We start from the raw sequence: 18907 nt of genomic DNA on the forward strand, positions 1-18907 counted from the left end.
AGATTGCTTTAGTTTGACACATTTATTTCCAATAACAAGGGTGCTGGAGGGAAGGTGGGTGGGGGGATGGGGTAACTGGGTGATGGGCATAAGGAGGGCATGTGATGTAATGAATACTGGGTGTTTTATGCAAGTGATGAATCACTAAATACTATCCCTGAAAATAATAATACACTGTATGTTAACTAACTTGAATTTAAATGAAATCTAAAAAAAAAAAATCCAAGGTAATTCTTCTTAGACATTTTCTTAGTGGCAGCCACCAGTGGAAAGGAGAGGGAAGGAGGGGTTCATCAGTATGGTGTTAGGAGTGACAGTTTTGAACCTGTTTCAATGCTAGTTTCAGGACTCTGGTAGGCAAGTTATACTTACCTTTTCTAGTACCCACCTTCTTCCTTTGGAAAATGATAATGATGGGTACCTATTCCATAAAAATCTAAGATTTTTATAGAAAGAAAGTATATAAAGCACATAGCATAATGCTTGGCACACAAAATGTGCTCAACAGATGTTAGTTACCTTCCATTTTCATCTTAATTTTCCTTATTCTGAAATAATTTGTAAATTAGTTCTAAGTCACTTTAAGGGAAAGTGCTGACCCCTTAAGAAATAGGCTTAAAATAGAAAATGTTTGTCTGTAGTTAAGTCAACATAAATGGAAATGTTTTTAACCTCCATCAGGTAAAAGAGCTTAATTTGCTTTCTTCTAACTTGGGTACGGGTGGCTCAATCACCAAATGACAGAATTCTTAGATCCTGAGTGTTTTTCATATGAGGATTAAAAAAAATGTTAAAATTCATATGGGATAAATGGTCCTTCTACTTATTTCTAAAGCCTACTTTTCAGAGTTCACATTTGATGGTAAATATTTCCCCAAATAGATTTTAGCATAGAGGTGTTAGTTCCAGTGCTTTTTTATACAGTTAAATACATCAAATTCAGCAGTTTGGTGTGGGTGTGGCAGGGATTGGAGAAATTATTAAATGACAACTTCTATTAACCAAAATATAACTGTATTTTAGAGAGTAAAAATAGTAGCCATATCACTTCAGTTCATGAAGACTTAGCTGATTTTTAATAATTAATATGTTTTTTTCTGCCAGTGAGCATTAGATTTCTGCTGACTTTTTAGTGTCATAGTACCTCATAGTAGTTTCTCTACAGGGTTTAAAGGTATATCCCAGTGCTTTTTTTTTTTTTTTTTCTGTCCTGTCCATAGGAAATAATCTTTACAAATGCTGTAAGGAGGCTGCCTCTAGAGATTCACACGTGCCATTAATATGTTATAAGGATCGGTCAGTTGCATTGTCTTCTTTGTCAATCTTGATCGGAGCTTGCCGAGTAAGTCTATAAGCCTGCATGTGCCTGGCAACTGTTACCTAGTGACAGTTTCAGCTGCAGTAGCCATTGGCTGTGCTGTTGATTGGGGCAGGAGGACCGAGTCACCTTTCTGATGGTGAGTTCTTCTGCATCAGCTCAGGATGAGGAGGAGGAGCAGGGCTCCGGCTCAGGTGGAGGCAGTGATACTGAGAGATTGTGAAGAATATACCGACAGCATCCTGGTAACTGCATCACAGTAAATCAGACTTCTGAATCAAGCAGCCCAGCCTAGCAGCTGATAAGAGTGAATGTAGGTGAGAAGATTGCCTTATTCCTGTATGAAGAGAACTATTTTGTGATAAGTGAAACTAGGAATGTACAAGGAGGAATATCCTGTGGCTATTATAAAAGAAGAAAGACTTCCCTGAATGACTTGGTGGTGCACGAGAAAATAACTTTCAGAAGAATGCTTTCTGTTAAGCTACTGCTTTTTTCCTGAAGGAAATGTTTTATTTCTAATGCATGTTATTTCTTCAAGAGGTATGACAACAAAGACAGACAAGAAGCTCTGAAATACCTGTACTTTCAAAAAGATTTTTGACAAATGTTAACCTGATACCAGAATGACCTTGGAAGCCTTTTGGATGGATTCTATCCTGCAAGCCTTTCAGTATTTCAAAGTCTAGGATTTAAACTCATCTTGATGCTTTAGAGGTATAAAATAAGACCATCTTAAAACCTACCTAATGGCCCCTGTATTAATTGAGCTCTTGCTCAAAATAGAATACAGAAATACAAGAGGCATTTTCGTAACATATGGCTGCTATGTAACTGCAGATATAACAAACAAGGTAATTTTCCACTTTCAGAAGATTTAGTCAAAGTAATCATCGAATGTGTTAATCCTCTGATGAAAATAGAAGAGATATAGAAACATAGACTACGAAGCCTAGTGGAAATACCTAAGTAATGAATAATGGCAGTATTTCTAGTCAAAAAGCTCAGAGTTTATAAGAAAGTTTCTGTTGTCTAAATTTCATATTTACATATATATGTGGGTTATAGATATGGTTGCAAGGTGAGCAATAACTTTGAGCTATGTATTTTATGATTGTGTTCCATTATAAGGAAGGTGGCATATCAGATAATGGAAGTTATTTTCAGTTTTTGATGTTGAGATTAGTTACTTATTTTCCCTTTGAAAAGGAAAAAGTATAAATTACATTATTGGTGGTAGCACTAGTAATTGTAATGGACTAAAACTGTTTTCATATGAATGCTTAAAAATTGCATGCATAATCAAAACTTTAAAGTTTATCATATTTTGTCAGGTGTTAACCCATTGTATATTACCTTCCCTATTGGAAATGCTTTTGTTTCCTCATGAGAGTTATAGGGCAATCTGGAGTCTGTTACCTCTGTTCTGCTCCTTTGTGCCCAAGTACAGCTGAGTCTTTTAGAATTAACCTTTGTGTGTATGTGTGTCAGTGGTGGTGGGAAGGAGTTAGCTTTTTTGAGAAATGAGAGAGAATTAGATCATGAAGTTGATCTACCAGCATCAAACCCTGAACGGAGCCCAAAGACACTCTTTGCTGCAATGAACTTTTTCTTAGATTTGCAACTAGATCTTAGATCTTAATTATTTAAATTGTAAAATATGAATCCACTTCTCATGATAGATGAAGCAGGAAACCTGAGACAATTTAAGACTTTTCCTTTTCTCATTCTTTTATTTGATCCCTAACAAACAACCTTTCTGAAGAGACCAAACAGCCCACAAAGGGTTTTCTTCCCTTGGCAATTGATTTTCTTTTCTTTTTCCCGATTTAATTTTTTATAGTACAAGGTGATCCATTTTCTCTAGAAGTGCCTGTGTCTTCAGAAAGTTTGAGAGCACTGGAGGAAGCTAATCAGTGACCTTTCTTCACCTCCTTTCTAGCTTACTTCCCTTTCTTCCCCCCTAAAGTTGAGATGTGTCACTGCTGCACTGAGCTGATGAAGAGGCTTGAGTACTCTCTCGGAGGCTCGGCTGTGACAGAAGCACTGCCACTGTCTACTGAAGCTGATCCTAAGACACTCTTGTGCAGAGTTTAACACATGCTGGACAGGGCACCTGCTTGCTGGAGCCAAGGCTACACGTTTTCTTAATTCCAAGCCATGAATGAATCCAGGTGGACTGAATGGAGCATCCTGAACGTGAGCAGTGGCATTGAGAATGTGTCTGAACGTCACTCCTGCCCACTTGGATTTGGCTACTACGGTGCAATGGATGTGTGCATCTTTGAGACCGTTGTTATTGTCTTGTTGACATTTCTAATCATTGCTGGGAATTTAACAGTCATCTTTGTCTTTCACTGTGCTCCACTCTTGCACCATTATACTACCAGCTATTTTATTCAGACAATGGCATATGCTGATCTTTTCGTTGGAGTTAGCTGCTTGGTTCCTACTCTCTCACTTCTTCACTACTCCACAGGTATCCATGAGTCATTGACTTGCCAGGTTTTTGGATATATCATCTCAGTTCTAAAAAGTGTTTCTATGGCATGTCTTGCTTGTATAAGTGTGGATCGCTATCTTGCAATAACCAAGCCTCTTTCCTACAATCAACTGGTCACCCCTTGTCGCCTGAGAATTTGCATTATTTTAATCTGGATCTACTCTTGCCTCATTTTCTTGCCGTCCTTTTTCGGCTGGGGGAAACCAGGGTACCATGGTGACATTTTTGAATGGTGTGCCATGTCTTGGCTCACCAGTGCCTATTTTACTGGTTTTATTGTTTGTTTACTTTATGCTCCTGCTGCCTTTGTTGTCTGCTTCACTTACTTCCACATTTTCAAAATTTGCCGGCAGCACACCAAAGAGATAAATGACCGGAGGGCCCGATTTCCTAGCCACGAGGTGGATGCCTCTGGAGAGACTGGACACAGCCCTGACCGTCGCTACGCCATGGTTTTGTTTCGGATAACCAGTGTGTTTTACATGCTGTGGCTCCCTTATATAATTTACTTTCTTCTGGAAAGCTCCCGGGTCTTGGACAATCCAACACTGTCTTTCCTAACAACCTGGCTTGCTATAAGTAATAGTTTTTGTAACTGTGTAATCTATAGCCTTTCCAACAGCGTTTTTCGGCTAGGCCTCCGAAGACTATCTGAGACAATGTGTACATCTTGTATGTGTGTGAAGGATCAGGAAGCACGAGACCCCAAACCTAGGAAACGGGCTAATTCCTGCTCCATTTGAAGAGAACTGTATAGTAAATGAAATGTAATCTGATAGGGGTTTTGGATTGTATTCTTGATTTATCTGGAGATTTGCCACTAGAGAAATATTTACTTAAATAGTTGACTAGGAGATAAAGGGACTAAAGATTTCTTTTTTTTTCCCCCCTCTTTTTTCCACAGTGGTCGTGGCGGGGAAACTAGAGAAAAGAATGTATAGAGGGTGATCTCATGAGATAATTATAGTGTATGAGTATAAATGTACAGTAATAGCAAAATTAAGCACTGAGGATGAAAAAAAGTATTGGAAAAAGTATCTCCGATCTTCCACAGGACATGAGCAAAGCCCCTCGGCATCTCTGTCTTCTTTGGCTGAGCTCTCTCCTCTGTCTTTGCCTCTCGTTCTGTCTGTCTCTGTCTCTCTCACTCTTTGTGGAAATTACTTAAATAAATTGCCCTTTATGGGAAAATGCTGCATATTATATATGTGGCAAATACAATTTTTTGCATCAAAGTATACTTTTAGACATACTAATTTGCAATCCATAAGTGGTTTCTCCATGAAAGATGCATCGTAAGCATTGTATTTTATTACCTGCCACATAACCCTTTTGTTTTTATAAAATCCACAGTGCAAAATTTCTGCTATAAACAAAAAGAAATAGTATTTTTTTTCCTTCTGGGTAAAATTGTGCTTAACCTCCTTCCCCCTTTCTGACAGCCAATTTTTTTTCTCTCTTTTTTTTCTTGATCTGCATCCAAAAGTACCTTAATCCAAAAGTGTCTTAGCTAATGAAAGAATCTACTATATAAAGCAATCATAATGTTATCTGTTCCTTCCAACAAAGCAATCTATAGCTTGTTTGAGATATTGTGTTAAATATTTTTAATAGCTTTTGTAAACATTTTTATCTGTTTCTTTTTCAATTAGCTATGTGCCCAAAGTCGTTTTTTTTGTTGTTGTAGTTTGTTTGTTTGTTTGTTTTTGGCTGTAATAAGGTTTTGTTTTTCTTTAAGAAAACCCACAAATAATTCTAGTGCAGCATAGAATATTCACCCAGGAGTGAGATATTGATTGCTCTTCAGGTCATGCTTTTTTTTCTCCCTTAGGAGTAAATACTAACCTTTTTGTGTTACGTCTGTGAAGCTTAGTGTTGTGTCCACCAATCATTTGTATGATATGCATTTGCATATACTATATTTTTTACAACAAAGAAAATGTAAATTATATTATGTGATCTGTGCCTAATGTTTTCTTAGCACAATATATAGATCAATGTTGCTTAAGTCATCAACATTGGAAAAAATATACAGGAACTTCTTTGAAGAGAAAAATACTTTTGTGTAGTTGTTATTTAGATATTTATATTAGACCAAGCTGCATTCTTAGTACTGCTGAGAATACAATATACTTAATTATCAAGTACAGGTAAGAGCTGTCAGTATTTTCTTTTGTAATCTGTTTTCATACGCAAAGATTAAATTAACTTATTTTTTAGTGTGCTACTTGGAATTGTATAATAAATTGTCAGGGGTTTAGATGTAGCAAAGTGGCATTTGGGGAATTAGTAGTAAAGCAGGTGTGAGTGATAAAACATACAAATCTTACTTTTTTACTATAAGTTTCCTGCCTGACAGATATTTTAAACTTTATATAAAACTACTGAGTATTTTTCTTCTCAGCATTTTGATTTCTTTGTTTTACGAAATGCATTTAATGAAATGTGCCTATGACTTCAAATTGGAAGCCAGCTGTGTTTGCACACTAGTAGTTTGACTTCAGAGGTCCTTTAAGAGAAATGTCATCACTTTATTGAGGTTGTTCTGAACCCATGTATATTTTTAAACATGTAAGAAAGGTTTAAAATAAAGAATAAAATAGTATTCTATATATCAAAATCAGACTTTGTTTCAGTTTAATTAAACACTCACTTAGAACAAGAGTTTGCTTTTTTGGAAATAAAAATTTAATTGTTTGACATTCCTGTGGTTTAGGTAATGTATATTAATTCTTGCTCTGTGTTTGCCAGTAACATTTGGATAAGTTGAAATGAGCCTTTAAATTTAGACCAGTTCAAGGAAAACAAAATTCAAGAAAGCATAATACTACTAACTTTTCAGCTGTCACAAATAGAATCTTCAACATTGTGTGCATTATTTGGGAATCAGATTTTTATTTCTTTAGTTTAATGTGTAAATATAATTAGAAGGGACTCAGTAGATATTCTGTAGAGGAAACCTGATGTTGCGTTTATTGCATTTTTTCTCTTCTGGCTTTTCCTCATGATAATTAATAATAATTATGTGTCAAGTTTTAATACTGTGTTGTTTTATATATATTATAACATTTAATCCTCACTACACCCCTTTCAGATAGGTACTGTTGTTATTCTTGTCCTAAAGATGAGGAAACTAAAGAAGGGTGATTAATGCAAGGTCACTCAGTCAGTAGCAGAGGTTCATTCACACTCAGGTGGGTTGGAGCCACTCTGCTCTACTGCTTTTTTTTTTCCTCAAAAGCTTTCAGATCTTTGTACCTCTGTCTGTACCTTATCCTTACAAAATTTCTCTGAGTTTTTTTTCCTTGCCTAAATCTTTTGCTTTAGTCCTTTCCATATCTTGTGATATCTTTTCCCTTGATCTTACAAATTGCTTTTATTAAAACATCATTCTAGTAAGCCCAAACTTGCCACTTTAGTCTGTAATCAAAATTAAACCTTAGGGTATAGCATTTCCTTGACATTGTCTTTATTCACTTTTTAAAAATTTTTGTTGAAGTTTCATCAGATCTCTATACATTTCCTATTGAAAAACAATTTTTGATGAAGGAGAACAAAGAAGGGAGCCTTAATGTAGCCTACAAGTTTTAGGTTTAGATTTTAATTTATTATGTTTTACAGGCAACTTGAAGGCAAGCCACTTCACTTCCTTTTGCATTTTTTAATATATGTTTATGTAGTATGATAATACTTATTTTAAAACTACTCTTCTTTTAGATTAATGTATTTTAAGAATAGAAAGCATAAGCATTATTCTCATTATATTGCATTCAATGGTAATTATCCAATTTGGTTATAAGTGACAGCCAAACAATAATGCTGTAGTACTGAAGGTTCTCTTACCTGTGGAGACGTTTCTAAAGTTATGTAGTGTTGGAAGGAAGTCTTTATAACCCACCAGTGTATGAAATCTGGACTGAAATCCTGTCTTCCTGTTTGGCCCTAAGTAATATACCAAGTCCTCAGTTTTCTCATCAAAAAAATCCAGACACTTGTACCTTCCTGTTAGGCTGGATTTGAGGACTAAACAGGATAATGTAGGCTATGTGCTCAGCATGGCTCCTGGCACATGAAAACATTCAGAATATGGTAGGTCCTGTTTCACTATGGCTGCCATATTTATTGCCATCATAATTTAAAGATCACTAATTCCAATTTAAGAAAATTACATTTTATAATGTGCTTAATCCATGGGGTTTAAGAGTTTCCTAAAATAGTATTTTTTCAGATCTGTTTAAACTCAGATTTGGCTTAAACTCAGATATTTTTAAATATAGAAGATGTCAATAATTTCTGAAAGCACATTTTCCAGGAATAATTATTCATGAAGACATTTGAGATTAGGGATAAACTAGCAAGCAGTTGGGATAATTCTGAGATGAATTTACCTCCTTACCTGATTGTATTAAAATATGCTTAAACATTTTTCTTTTGTCAGGTTGGCAGTAGTAGGAAGGATTGTTGAGGAATGTTTTGCCATTTTTCTTTACATTTTAGTTTTATTTATTTACTGAATGGAATTTAAGGTATTTTGTTATATCCATGTTGGAAGAAACAAATATTTACCAGCAGGTTCATTGTACATATAGCACTGATTTATGAGTTTAGAAATAAATGAAGTTGTTGCCTTAAAGGACTTTCCTCTGTCTTTCTCCCAGGAAGTTAATCATTAGATATGAAAAAGATATAATTGTGTGATAAAGGAGGTTAAGATGTGGGGAATTTGCTAGTATAATGTGTTCATGTAAGGCATCAGAATGCATAGGAGCTGATGACACTGAGTTGATGTGATATTCTGGTGTGTAGATTCCAACAGTTGCTCTTCTCCATGAACAAAACTTTATTTTTGGATTAAGAAGAATATGTAGAAAGTGGCATACTCTACAACCAAATATATAGACATTGAGTAAAGTGAAATGACTAGAAAAGAAAAAAATGAAACAGATTCTCTTTTCAGTTTTTCTTGTGAGTTTTATTCAGTGCTAGTTTTGGTCTGTAAAATAGTCATAACTTTAATAGTATAAATATTTGTCTTTTAAAATATTAAAAGTGATGTAATCAAGTCTTTTCTAAATATTCTGTTTAATTTTTTTTAGATGAACATTTACTTCTTTTATAATCAGAAAAATAAATTTGGTTTATTAAAAAGAACACCGAGGATACCTGGGTGGCTTAGTTGGTTAAGCATCTGCCTTGCACCCAGGTCATGACTCCGGGTCCTGGAATTGAGCCCCAGATCCGACTCCCTGATCAGTGGGGAGTCTGCTTCTCTCTCTCCATTTGACCCTCCCCCTACTCATGCTCTCTTTTTTGCTCTCTCTCAAATAAATAAATAAAAATCTTTAAAAAGACTGCTGAAAAAAAAAAAGAATGCTATTTAAAAAAATATTTTGAGGGGTATCTATGGTTAAGTGTTGGAGTCTTGATACTGGCTCAGGTCTTAAGATTGAGCCCCACATCAAGCTCTGCACTCAGCATGGAGTCTGCTTGAGATTCTTCCTCTCCCTTTCCTTCTGTCCATTCTCCTTCTTGCATGTGTACGCTTTCTCTCTCAAATAAATAAATCTTTAAAAAAATATTTTGACATTTCACAAAACAGTTTTTTTTGATTCTACAAGTAACATTATCCAGTTAGGTTTCAATACTGTTTTTTTTGAAGAGAGTCTATATTCTTTTCTCAACAGTTTCATACATCATCCAGTGCTCACCACAAGTACATTCTTTAATCTCCATTATGTATTTAACCCAGTCCCCTTGCCCTCTTCTCTGTAACCATCAATTCTCTATAATTACGAGTCTGTTTCTTGATTTGTCTCTCTCATTTTCCCCCTTTGCACATTTGTTTTGTTTCTTAAATTCTACATATGAGTGAGATCACGTGGTATTTGTCTTTCTCTCATTTTGTTTAGCATCATACTCTTTAGCTTCATTCATGTCATTGCAAATGGGAAGATTTCATTCTTTTTTATGGCTGTATAATATTCCATTGTTTTATGTATATCACATCTTCTTTATCCATTCATCAGTCAATGGACACTTGGGCTGCTTCTATATCTTAGCTATTGTAAATAATGCTGCTATAAACATAGGAAGTGCATATATCACTTTGAATTCATGTTTTTGCATTCTTTGGGTAAATACTCAGTCATGCTATTGCTGGATCATAAGATAGTTCTATTTTTAACTTTTTGAGGAGCCTTCATATTATTTTCCACAGTGGCTATACCAGTTCTCATTCTCACCAATCGTTCAAGGTTTCTTTTTCTCCACGTCCTTGCCAACACCTGTTGTTTCTTGTGTTGTTGATTTTAGCCATTCTGACAGGTGTGAGCTGATATCTCATTGTAGTTTTGATTTGCATTTCCTCAGTGGTAAGTGATGGTGAGCATCTCCTTATGTGTCTGTTGGCCATCTGGATGTCTTCTTTGGAGAATATCTGTTCATGTCATCTACCCATTTTTATTATTTGTTTTTTGGGTGTTGTATCAGTTCTTTACATATTTTGGATACTAACTATCATATTATCATTTGCAAATATCTTCTTCTATTCCAGGTTGTCTTTTAGTTTTGTTAATTGTTTCCTTTGCCGTGTAGAAGCTGTGTAGAAGCTTTTTATTTTGATGTAGTTCCAGTTGCTTATTTTTGGTTTCATTTCCCTTGTCTTGGGGACCTGCCTAGAAAACAGTTGCGATGGCCAGTGTCAGAGACTCATTACTGCCTGTGTTCTCTTCTAGGATTTTTATGGTTTCAGGTCTCATGTTTAGGTTTTTAATCCATTTTGAATTTATTTTTGTGTATGGTGTAAGAAAGTGGCCCAGTTTCCTTCTTTTGCATGTTGCTGTCCAGTTTTCCCAGTACCATTTGTTGAAGAGACTTTCCCATTGGTATTTTTTCCTGCTTTGCAAAAGATTAATTGACCATATAATTGTGGGCTAATTTCTGAGTTTTCTGTTCTATTGATTTATGTGTCTATTTTTGTGCCCATACTGTAATGTTTTGATTACCACAGTTTTGTAATATAACTTAAAGTCTGGAATTGTGATGCCTCCAGCTTTGCTTTTCTTTCTCATGATTGCTTTGGCTATACAGAGTCTTCTGTGTTTCCATACAGATTTTAGAATTGTTTGTTCTAGTTCTGTGAAAAATGCACTTGGTATTTTGATAGGGATTGAATCTTTGCATTAAATACAAAGATTGCTTTGGCTAGTGTAGACATTTTAACAATATTTATTCTTCCAGTCCATGAGCATGGAATGTCTTTTCCATTTCTTTGTAGCTAGACCATAGAGTTTTACTATTTCTGTAGTATTTATTTCAAAGAAAATTTGCTGAGACATCTGATACAATATTAGATACTCTTGACTTATTTTCGCTTTAACATGTGATTTTGAAGTGTTTTTTTTTTTGCAGAATCTGAAATGAATCTCTGTGGCTGTGGGGTTTTTTAGCCCACCATTGATGACACCTTGTAGCATGTTGCTTATCTTTAAATAACAGAAGATTGGCCCTGTATTGCGGAAATAGGATGCAGCTGATGTGTTAACTGCATTTTATAGATAGGCAAAATATTCTGCTTCTTCAGTTCAACATCTTCAAAGACCATATCTATAATTTAAACAAATTTAATTCTAGTATATTTAGCATACAGTGTTGTATTAGTTTTAGGTGTATGATATTGTGATTCAATAATTCTATATCAGTGTTTAAAATAACTTTCTAATGGTAACTTTTATTCTCTTTTTATTTATGGTTCTCCAATAAGGTGAAAAAAATCAGTATAATAAATTCAGGAGGAGTCTGTTATGTCTGATGAATATTTAGCACGAAAGGCATATGTGATATCAGTACCTTCACTGTGGTGAATGGGACCAGATTAATTTTTCAGATTCTACATTTCTAAAATTTGCTGCAAAAAAGCATATAGCATAGTGGTAGAATTTATGGAATGGAAATATTTTCTAAAATTCCAGAACTTAACGATATGCTACTTTATGCAAGAGAAATCACATTTATCTTTGACTTTAGAAATTTGACTGCAATTTTATTTTGTTTTCTATTTAAACAAGTGTGAATAAAGTTGATGCTAATTAAGTATCCAAATATGCTTTATAAATTTAAAGTGGTGGCATTATTTGAGTTGGGAGGCCCAGGGAAAAAAATCTATACAAAGTTATATAGCCTGTTCTTTAAAATTCAAAATGTATATTTGAATGCAATGCATGCTAATGCAGTGAATGCATTGCTGCAAGAGATGACCTGTGCACTTGTCTGAAGTTACACCAGACATAAATAGTTGCTCATGTATAAACTGTAATATAGAACTTTAAAACATTTAATGATGTTTCTAAGAGAGTTTCAAGTTTAAAATAGATATATTAAATTGTACATTTTATACTAATAGCCTCTTCACAGTTTTTTTTTTCCTTTTTACTCTTTCAGGAATTTTAAAGATTTTATTTATTTGAGAAAGAGTACACACAATAGAGACAGAGAGAGAAAGAGAGATCACCAGTGGTGGGGAGGGACAAGAAGAGGGAAGAGGCAGGCTTCCCACTGATTAGGGAGCCAAATACAAGGCTCAATCCTAGGACCCTAAGATCATGACCTGAGCCAAAGGCAGCCACTTAACTGACTGAGATACCCAGGTGCCCTTCTTTCAGGAATTTTATAATAAAAAATCTTAAATTGGTAAAATTGATATTATAAATGAAAAATTTGGAGATTAAAAGAATTTCTGGAAAAGCAGATAAAAAATCCTGAAAATCCTTGTTTAATGTTTTAATATATTTAAATCTAATTTAAGTTCTATTTAGATTTTTCTTATATTTATTATTTTGGCAAGGAAAGGACTCAAATTTTGGTTTTTAGAATTGCTTGAAGTTATCAATTTTAAAATAGATCACAGTTCCCTGTTTGTAAGAAAATAACTTCTGTATAATGTATACCTAGGTTTAATATAATTTGTATTGAAATAAAAAATTACAGTGAGATAGACATTCATTTTTTTCTCTTTTCAAATAGATTTTGAGGAAAATGAACATCCCAAGTATTAGTTTTCTGTCTTATTTCTGTTGTCCCAAGGCAATGTTTTTTCCCAAGGCAATTTAAAAAATGTATTACATCTCCAAGATCTTAAAACTTTACTGTATTTCTAGGTATATTTATTTGAAAAGAAATCTGGAAACCTGTATTTTGAAGATTTATATTTATAATGTCATGTTGCTAAAAGGGTCTTGTGATGGCTTCTGTTAATTAATTAATTAATTTTAAAAATTTTATTTATTTATTCATGAGAGACACACAGAGAGAGGCAGACATAGGCAGAGGGAGAATCAGGCTCCCTGTGGGGAACCCAACGTGGGACTTGATCCCAGGACTTGATCTCAACCTGAGCCGAAGGCAGACACTCAACCACTGAGCCACTCAGATGCCCTGGCTTCTGTTATTTTAGTCATCAATTTCATGTATCAGCCCTTTTTCTAAATGTGATTTAACACTTACAATTAACTAGACTTAAAATTTAGTAGAGGGCTATATTTGGATTTACTTTTTAGATTTTTGAAGTCCAGGACATTCTTTGGTAGCATAGGGACAAATAAAAGTGGGATGGGGGGACAGAGAGAGTGTTTTAATGCCTTTACCATATTACAAACTTAGGGGGAAAAGTCCTGGCATTCTTAATTGTCAGTCATTGTAGTGTGTTTAATTACAATAATTGAAGGTACACATCTTTTATGGAAAACATATTAGGATTTGAAGCAGTGTTCTTGTGCAAGATCACCATGGTGTCTCAGTTTGGAATATTACTGTGGGATGTATTCAAATGATTCAGTGTTACATGAGGAAGATGGAGATAACTATGTGCCTCTCCGATCACGTCTGAGGGCTAAGAAATTATTAGAAAAGACTGCAAGTTAAGATTTGAAAAAAACTTAAAATACTTTTTGAACATGTGTAATGCCATTGACATTATGAATTAGATGTATTTTAAAAGCTTCTGTGAGTAAGCACTATCTCATTTCACATATAGAAATCTGAGATAAGATTTTTCAGTGACCTGACAAGATCATATAGCTAGACAGAGATTCTACTGAGCATATGTCTTGTGTAGCAATAGTTTTGTCTGTGATTAGGCTCTTGAATAATGTGTTTAGGGGTGGCTGGTGGTAGAATGACCTGACCCTTCTTCCCTGAGTAGAAAATGAAGACTTAGTTGATACAGGATAAATTCTATTTGAAATTTTAACTTCTAAAGTAGGAACGATTACCTTAAAATTAACTGTATGTTGCAGATGAGATTTTGAGATCATGAAAAATGTTAATAAGATGTATTATCAACACTCCTCATTGTTTTGATATTTCTTAAAACAATTTCTAGTCCTTAGAGGGTAACAAAAATGTACCTCTCCTTTTCAAAACATAACAGTCATCTGCTAAATATATTGAGGTATATAGACTGAATTGAATGGTATTAGCTCTGTATTTAAAACACTGTAATGATGATGAACTGTCAGAATCACATTATCTTTATGTAAAACTACTTTTGAAAAGTAAACATGTCATAGTCATGCACTTTATGTCCTGAATGTTCTTTGTGATGGAATTGCAATATTGTTGAAGTCATCATAGGATGGGTTTTCCTGAAGCATTATGATGGAAAAGTTTTGACATTTCTGGCTATAGTGCTTTATATATGCATTGTGTTTAGTCTATAAAATAATACTCAGGAATCGGGATCAATCTGAATCAGTGACATTTTATTTTTAGAGATTTATTTACTTAGAGAGAGAGAGCATGTGCAAGTGGGAGGGGTAGAGGGAGAGAGAATCTCAAGCAGACTTTGTGCTGAGCTCCATCCCATGACCCTGAAATTACAACCTGAGCTGAAAACAAGAGTCAGACACTCAACTGACTGCACCACCCAGGCATACCATGAATCAGTGACATTTTATTTTTTTAATTTTTTTTATCAGTGACATTTTAAATAAAACCTTTCTAATACATAATTCAGTTTTACTTCAGTAAAATAATATGGTTACAGAAAAATTAAAGGAACTCAACTTAGGCTAACACAGAAGTGTCTTATAAATGTCCTTAGATAAAACATTTCTTTAGTTTCTAGTATATGCAACAATAGAAATAAATTCAACTGAGTTATTTGAGAAATTTATTTTCTTACAAATTTAAAATTTCTGTGATTGTGACTAATTTATGGTATGAATTAAAATGACTTATAAGATGGGTCATTGCATAATACAAATTACTGAAATTTTAACTCACATTCCATATTGACTAATTAGGACAATAAATATTTATTGATTGTGTTTTATGTGCAGAGTATAAATTATGGTTTGTAATGCTCCTGGATGATTTTAGGTCCAAAGATTTACTTAGCAAGCAAGGAAGGCAAGCAAGGGGGCAGATCACCTAATTTCTAGGATTTGAAGGTAGAGATTTCAGAAAAGTCCTAGAAACAATGCAATAGATTGAGGAATTAGAGGGACCAGTGCATTTAAAAAGATGAACTGACCTGACTGCTAAGTAAAATAAGTCAGTCAGAGGAGGACAGATACCATACATATGATTTCACTCATTATGTGGAACTTAAGAAAGAAAAAAATTAGCAAAGAAAAGAGACAAACCAGGAGACAGACTCTTAACTATAGAGGGCAAACTGATGGTTATAAGGGAAGTTGGCAGGGGCGATTGAAGAGTACGCTTAATCATGATGAACACTGATTGATGTATAGAATTGTTGCATCACTATATTGTACACCTGAAACTAATATAAGACTATGTTGGGACACCTGGGTGGCGCAGTCAGTTGAGCATCTGACTCTTAGTTTTGCCTCAACTCATGATATCAGGGTTGTGGGATTGTGCTCAGTGTGGAGTTCGCTTGGGTTTTTCTCTCTCTCTCCTGCCCTCCCACCCCTGCTTTAACATGCTTTCTCTCTAAACCTCTCTCTCTCTTTCTCAATTTCCCCCTTTCCAAAATAAATAAATCTTTTAAAAAAGACTGTTAACTGTCCAGGAATTAAAATTAAAAACTTAATTAAAATACTTTAAAAACTAGTGAATAAAGAAAAAAGAGACCAAAAACCAGACTCTGAAATATACCAAACTGGTGGTTACCAGAAGGGAGGTGGATGGGGTGATGGATGAAAGACGTAGAGGATAAAAGAGCACACAGCATGTGATGAGCACTGCGTAATGTTTAGAATTGTTGAATCACTATATGGTATACCAGAAACTAACAACACTGTTTATTAATTATAGTGTAATTAAAAATAAATATATAATTTTAAATGAATAAGATAGTTTCACATAAAGCTGAATAATAACAGCAAATTGTTAGGTTTCCATTAGTTTGACTTTAAGTGAAAGCTCTCCAGGGGTCATTGGGTCTTTCTGCCTTTTTCAGAACAGTCAATGGACTGTAGGGTCTTAAGAGAAGACCTCAGGGATTTCTTATTGAGCTAATTTGAGCTTTAGGATATTGTCTGTGCTTCATCATATATTCAACAGCTTGCCTTTTGGTAATCACCTTTTATTATCAGACAAATCAGGACGCCTGGGTGGCTCAGCAGTTGGGCACCTGCCTTTGGCTCAGGTCATGATCCCGGGGTCCGGAATCAAGTCCCACATCAGGCTCCCTGCGGGGAGCGTGCTTCTCATTCTGCCTATGTCTCTGCCTCTCTCTTCTCTTAGTTTGTGTTTCTCATGAATAAATAAATAAATCTTTAAAGAAAATAATATCAGACAAATCTATATAAAAAGATGAGCTATAGCAAATCACTTTAAGTTCTGCCTCTCTTAATTCTCATGCCTTCTACATAACTAATTTTCCCTTTGCATCCCCAATCAAGATTTATTTTAGTTTTTAGTTTTTAAAGAAGTCATCTTCTTAAGGAAATATAGGGAATACATAAAGGACAAAAAAGAGAATAAATCACCCATTTATTTTATCCATTCCATTTTTCCACTCTGGATTAGGACCTTTTTCTATGTAAAGGATATTTTTAAAGTCAATTGTGGGTTTGTTTGTTTAAGATTTTATTCCTTTATTTTAGAGAGAAAGAGAGCAGGGGGAGGAGCAAAGGGAGAAGGACAAGTAGACTCTTCCTCATTCAGCATGGAGCCCAACCTGGGGCTTGATCTCATGGCCCTGAGATCATTACCTGAGCCAAAATCAAGAGTTGGCCACTTAACTGAGCACTCAGGTACAGCTCTATGTAAAGGATTTTAAATGTATTTATTTATTTATCTTAAATACTTCCCATGTTATTGCATACTCTTTACAAGCATCTTTATAAATGAGCCTTTTCTGTTTTTAGTATTATTTTCCTACAGTTTTTAAGAAGGAGAAATACTGAGTCAAACTGTGTGAAGATATTTTAAGATTATTTGCATATATTGCCAGTTGCTTTTCAAAGGGAGTAAGCCAGTTTTTCTTCACACCAATAACTATCAAACTAGGTTGTTTCACTACAAACTTGCCAGCAACAATTCTACATTAACAAGTAAATTAAGATAATTAATTTTTCACTTTAATTGCCTCCTAGCCCCTATTAGGGGTTGCTTTGTTAATGTGATTTTTTATGGTACTTTTCTTCTCCACTTAAAAAAAGTAACTAGGATGGATCTGTGCAGCCCCATTTAAACCAAAGTGTCCAAATTCTTTATTTCTACATCTTTGAGCTCAGATCATTTTCTCACTTTTATTAGCTTACCATTTACTTTGTGCTTCTGCTTTGTTAAGACCATGTATCATTTTAAAAACACTGAATTCTTTCAATGCTGTTCTCCCATTCTTGGTGCTATTTTCAGCATTGCCTGTTTCTTTGTATGCTGTGTGTGCTACATGATAACTTATATACTGGAGTTTGAGAAAGATTTAGAACATTTTTCCATTATACTTTTCATTCTCTGTTATAGCAGTAATATCCCTACTGGCCTGTCATTGTAGGGGAAGATCTTTTTATAAGTGGAGATTTTCAAACCCAGCATCCTTTGGAATGTATGTGGACATCAAGACTTCAGCTGTTAAGGGCTGAGAACCCCAGGCCTAGTTTTGATACCAAGGATTCCCCTAACCTACAAAAGCATGGGTATAGTTCCCACAGTGACAACATGAGCTGTGGTAAGCAGTTGAGTGGCTTTACCACTTTGGAGAAGTCATACCTGGTGTGGATGTCTAAGGAGCAGGGAGATGCTTAGAAGTCTGCACCCTTTCTCCTTATTATGTCTTTTACATCTGTTTCTTCAGAGTGTTGTATAGATAATGACTATTTGTTAAACTGAGTGTAAAGTATCTATATAGTAGTAAGTCATGTATTTTTAAGTGGAATTAAGTGGAATTCTCCAGATAAACTATATTTTTGAGTCTTTCCCCTTTTCCTGCCCAACTCAGTTGAGGGTGTGTTTGGACTGAAGATTACTTCAAAATCTTTTCCCTCTCTGCCTTTCTAGTAGAGTGTAAATGGAAAGCTATGGAAAAGGGTATATTAGAAGAGTTAAAAGATTCTTTAATACAAGTTAATATAGGTATCCCCTCTAATTTAATTCTTCCTTTCATAGTCTGCATTTAATAGACTTATAGGCTTTGAATATGTGTTTTAAAAGAAGATGAATGCACTTTGGGGTAGCTTTGGATTTAGGATAACTTTTATTTATATTCAGTTGAAATGAGTATCTTTCTGATACCTTCCTATCATGATTCTATAGAAAGAATTAGTCTCAGTTGCTTAAGTATTTGCCTTTGGCTCAGATCATAGTCCTGGGGTCCTGGGCTGGATCCCTGGGTTGGTCTCCCTGCTCAACGGGTGTCTGCTTCTCCTTTTCCCTCTGCCTCCCCCACCCCCAATACTTGTGCTTGCTTGGGCATGCTCGCTCTCATATAAAATCTTTAAAAACAAGAATTAAAACTTGTAGTTTGCCCAAGAACCTTCTGTATCTATTAGTAGAATGGTTGTTTCTTAGAAAAGTCTCTTACTCTTGAACCATTCATTACTTGTAAACTACTGTTTTGAAGCTCATTACTATCTTTTTCCTGAATGTGCTCTAATATATCCTTCTTTAAATGG

The 18907-nt window shown here is 34.7% G+C and overlaps 2 protein-coding genes across 8 annotated transcripts in view; both read left to right on the forward strand.

The window, feature by feature from the left end:
• RABGAP1L (RAB GTPase activating protein 1 like) overlaps positions 1 to 18907 on the forward strand; it is a 735225-nt gene that overhangs the window by 268357 nt on the left and 447961 nt on the right. The gene's annotated exons all lie outside the window — the stretch shown is intronic.
• On the forward strand, positions 1207 to 6441 carry GPR52 (G protein-coupled receptor 52). 2 transcript variants are annotated; one of them, XM_077901759.1, is made up of 2 exons: positions 1207 to 2172; positions 3261 to 6441. In XM_077901759.1, exon 2 carries the CDS (start codon positions 3479 to 3481, stop codon positions 4562 to 4564), a length of 1086 nt encoding a protein of 361 aa, XP_077757885.1. In that variant the 5' UTR covers positions 1207 to 2172; positions 3261 to 3478; the 3' UTR covers positions 4565 to 6441. The 2 variants fall into 2 exon arrangements, with proteins under 2 accessions (XP_077757885.1, XP_077757886.1); XM_077901760.1 differs by having other exon boundaries at positions 1207 to 2035.

Source organism: Canis aureus, chromosome 6, assembly GCF_053574225.1.
Source record: "Canis aureus isolate CA01 chromosome 6, VMU_Caureus_v.1.0, whole genome shotgun sequence".
In the NCBI taxonomy this organism is placed as follows: domain Eukaryota; kingdom Metazoa; phylum Chordata; class Mammalia; order Carnivora; family Canidae; genus Canis; species Canis aureus.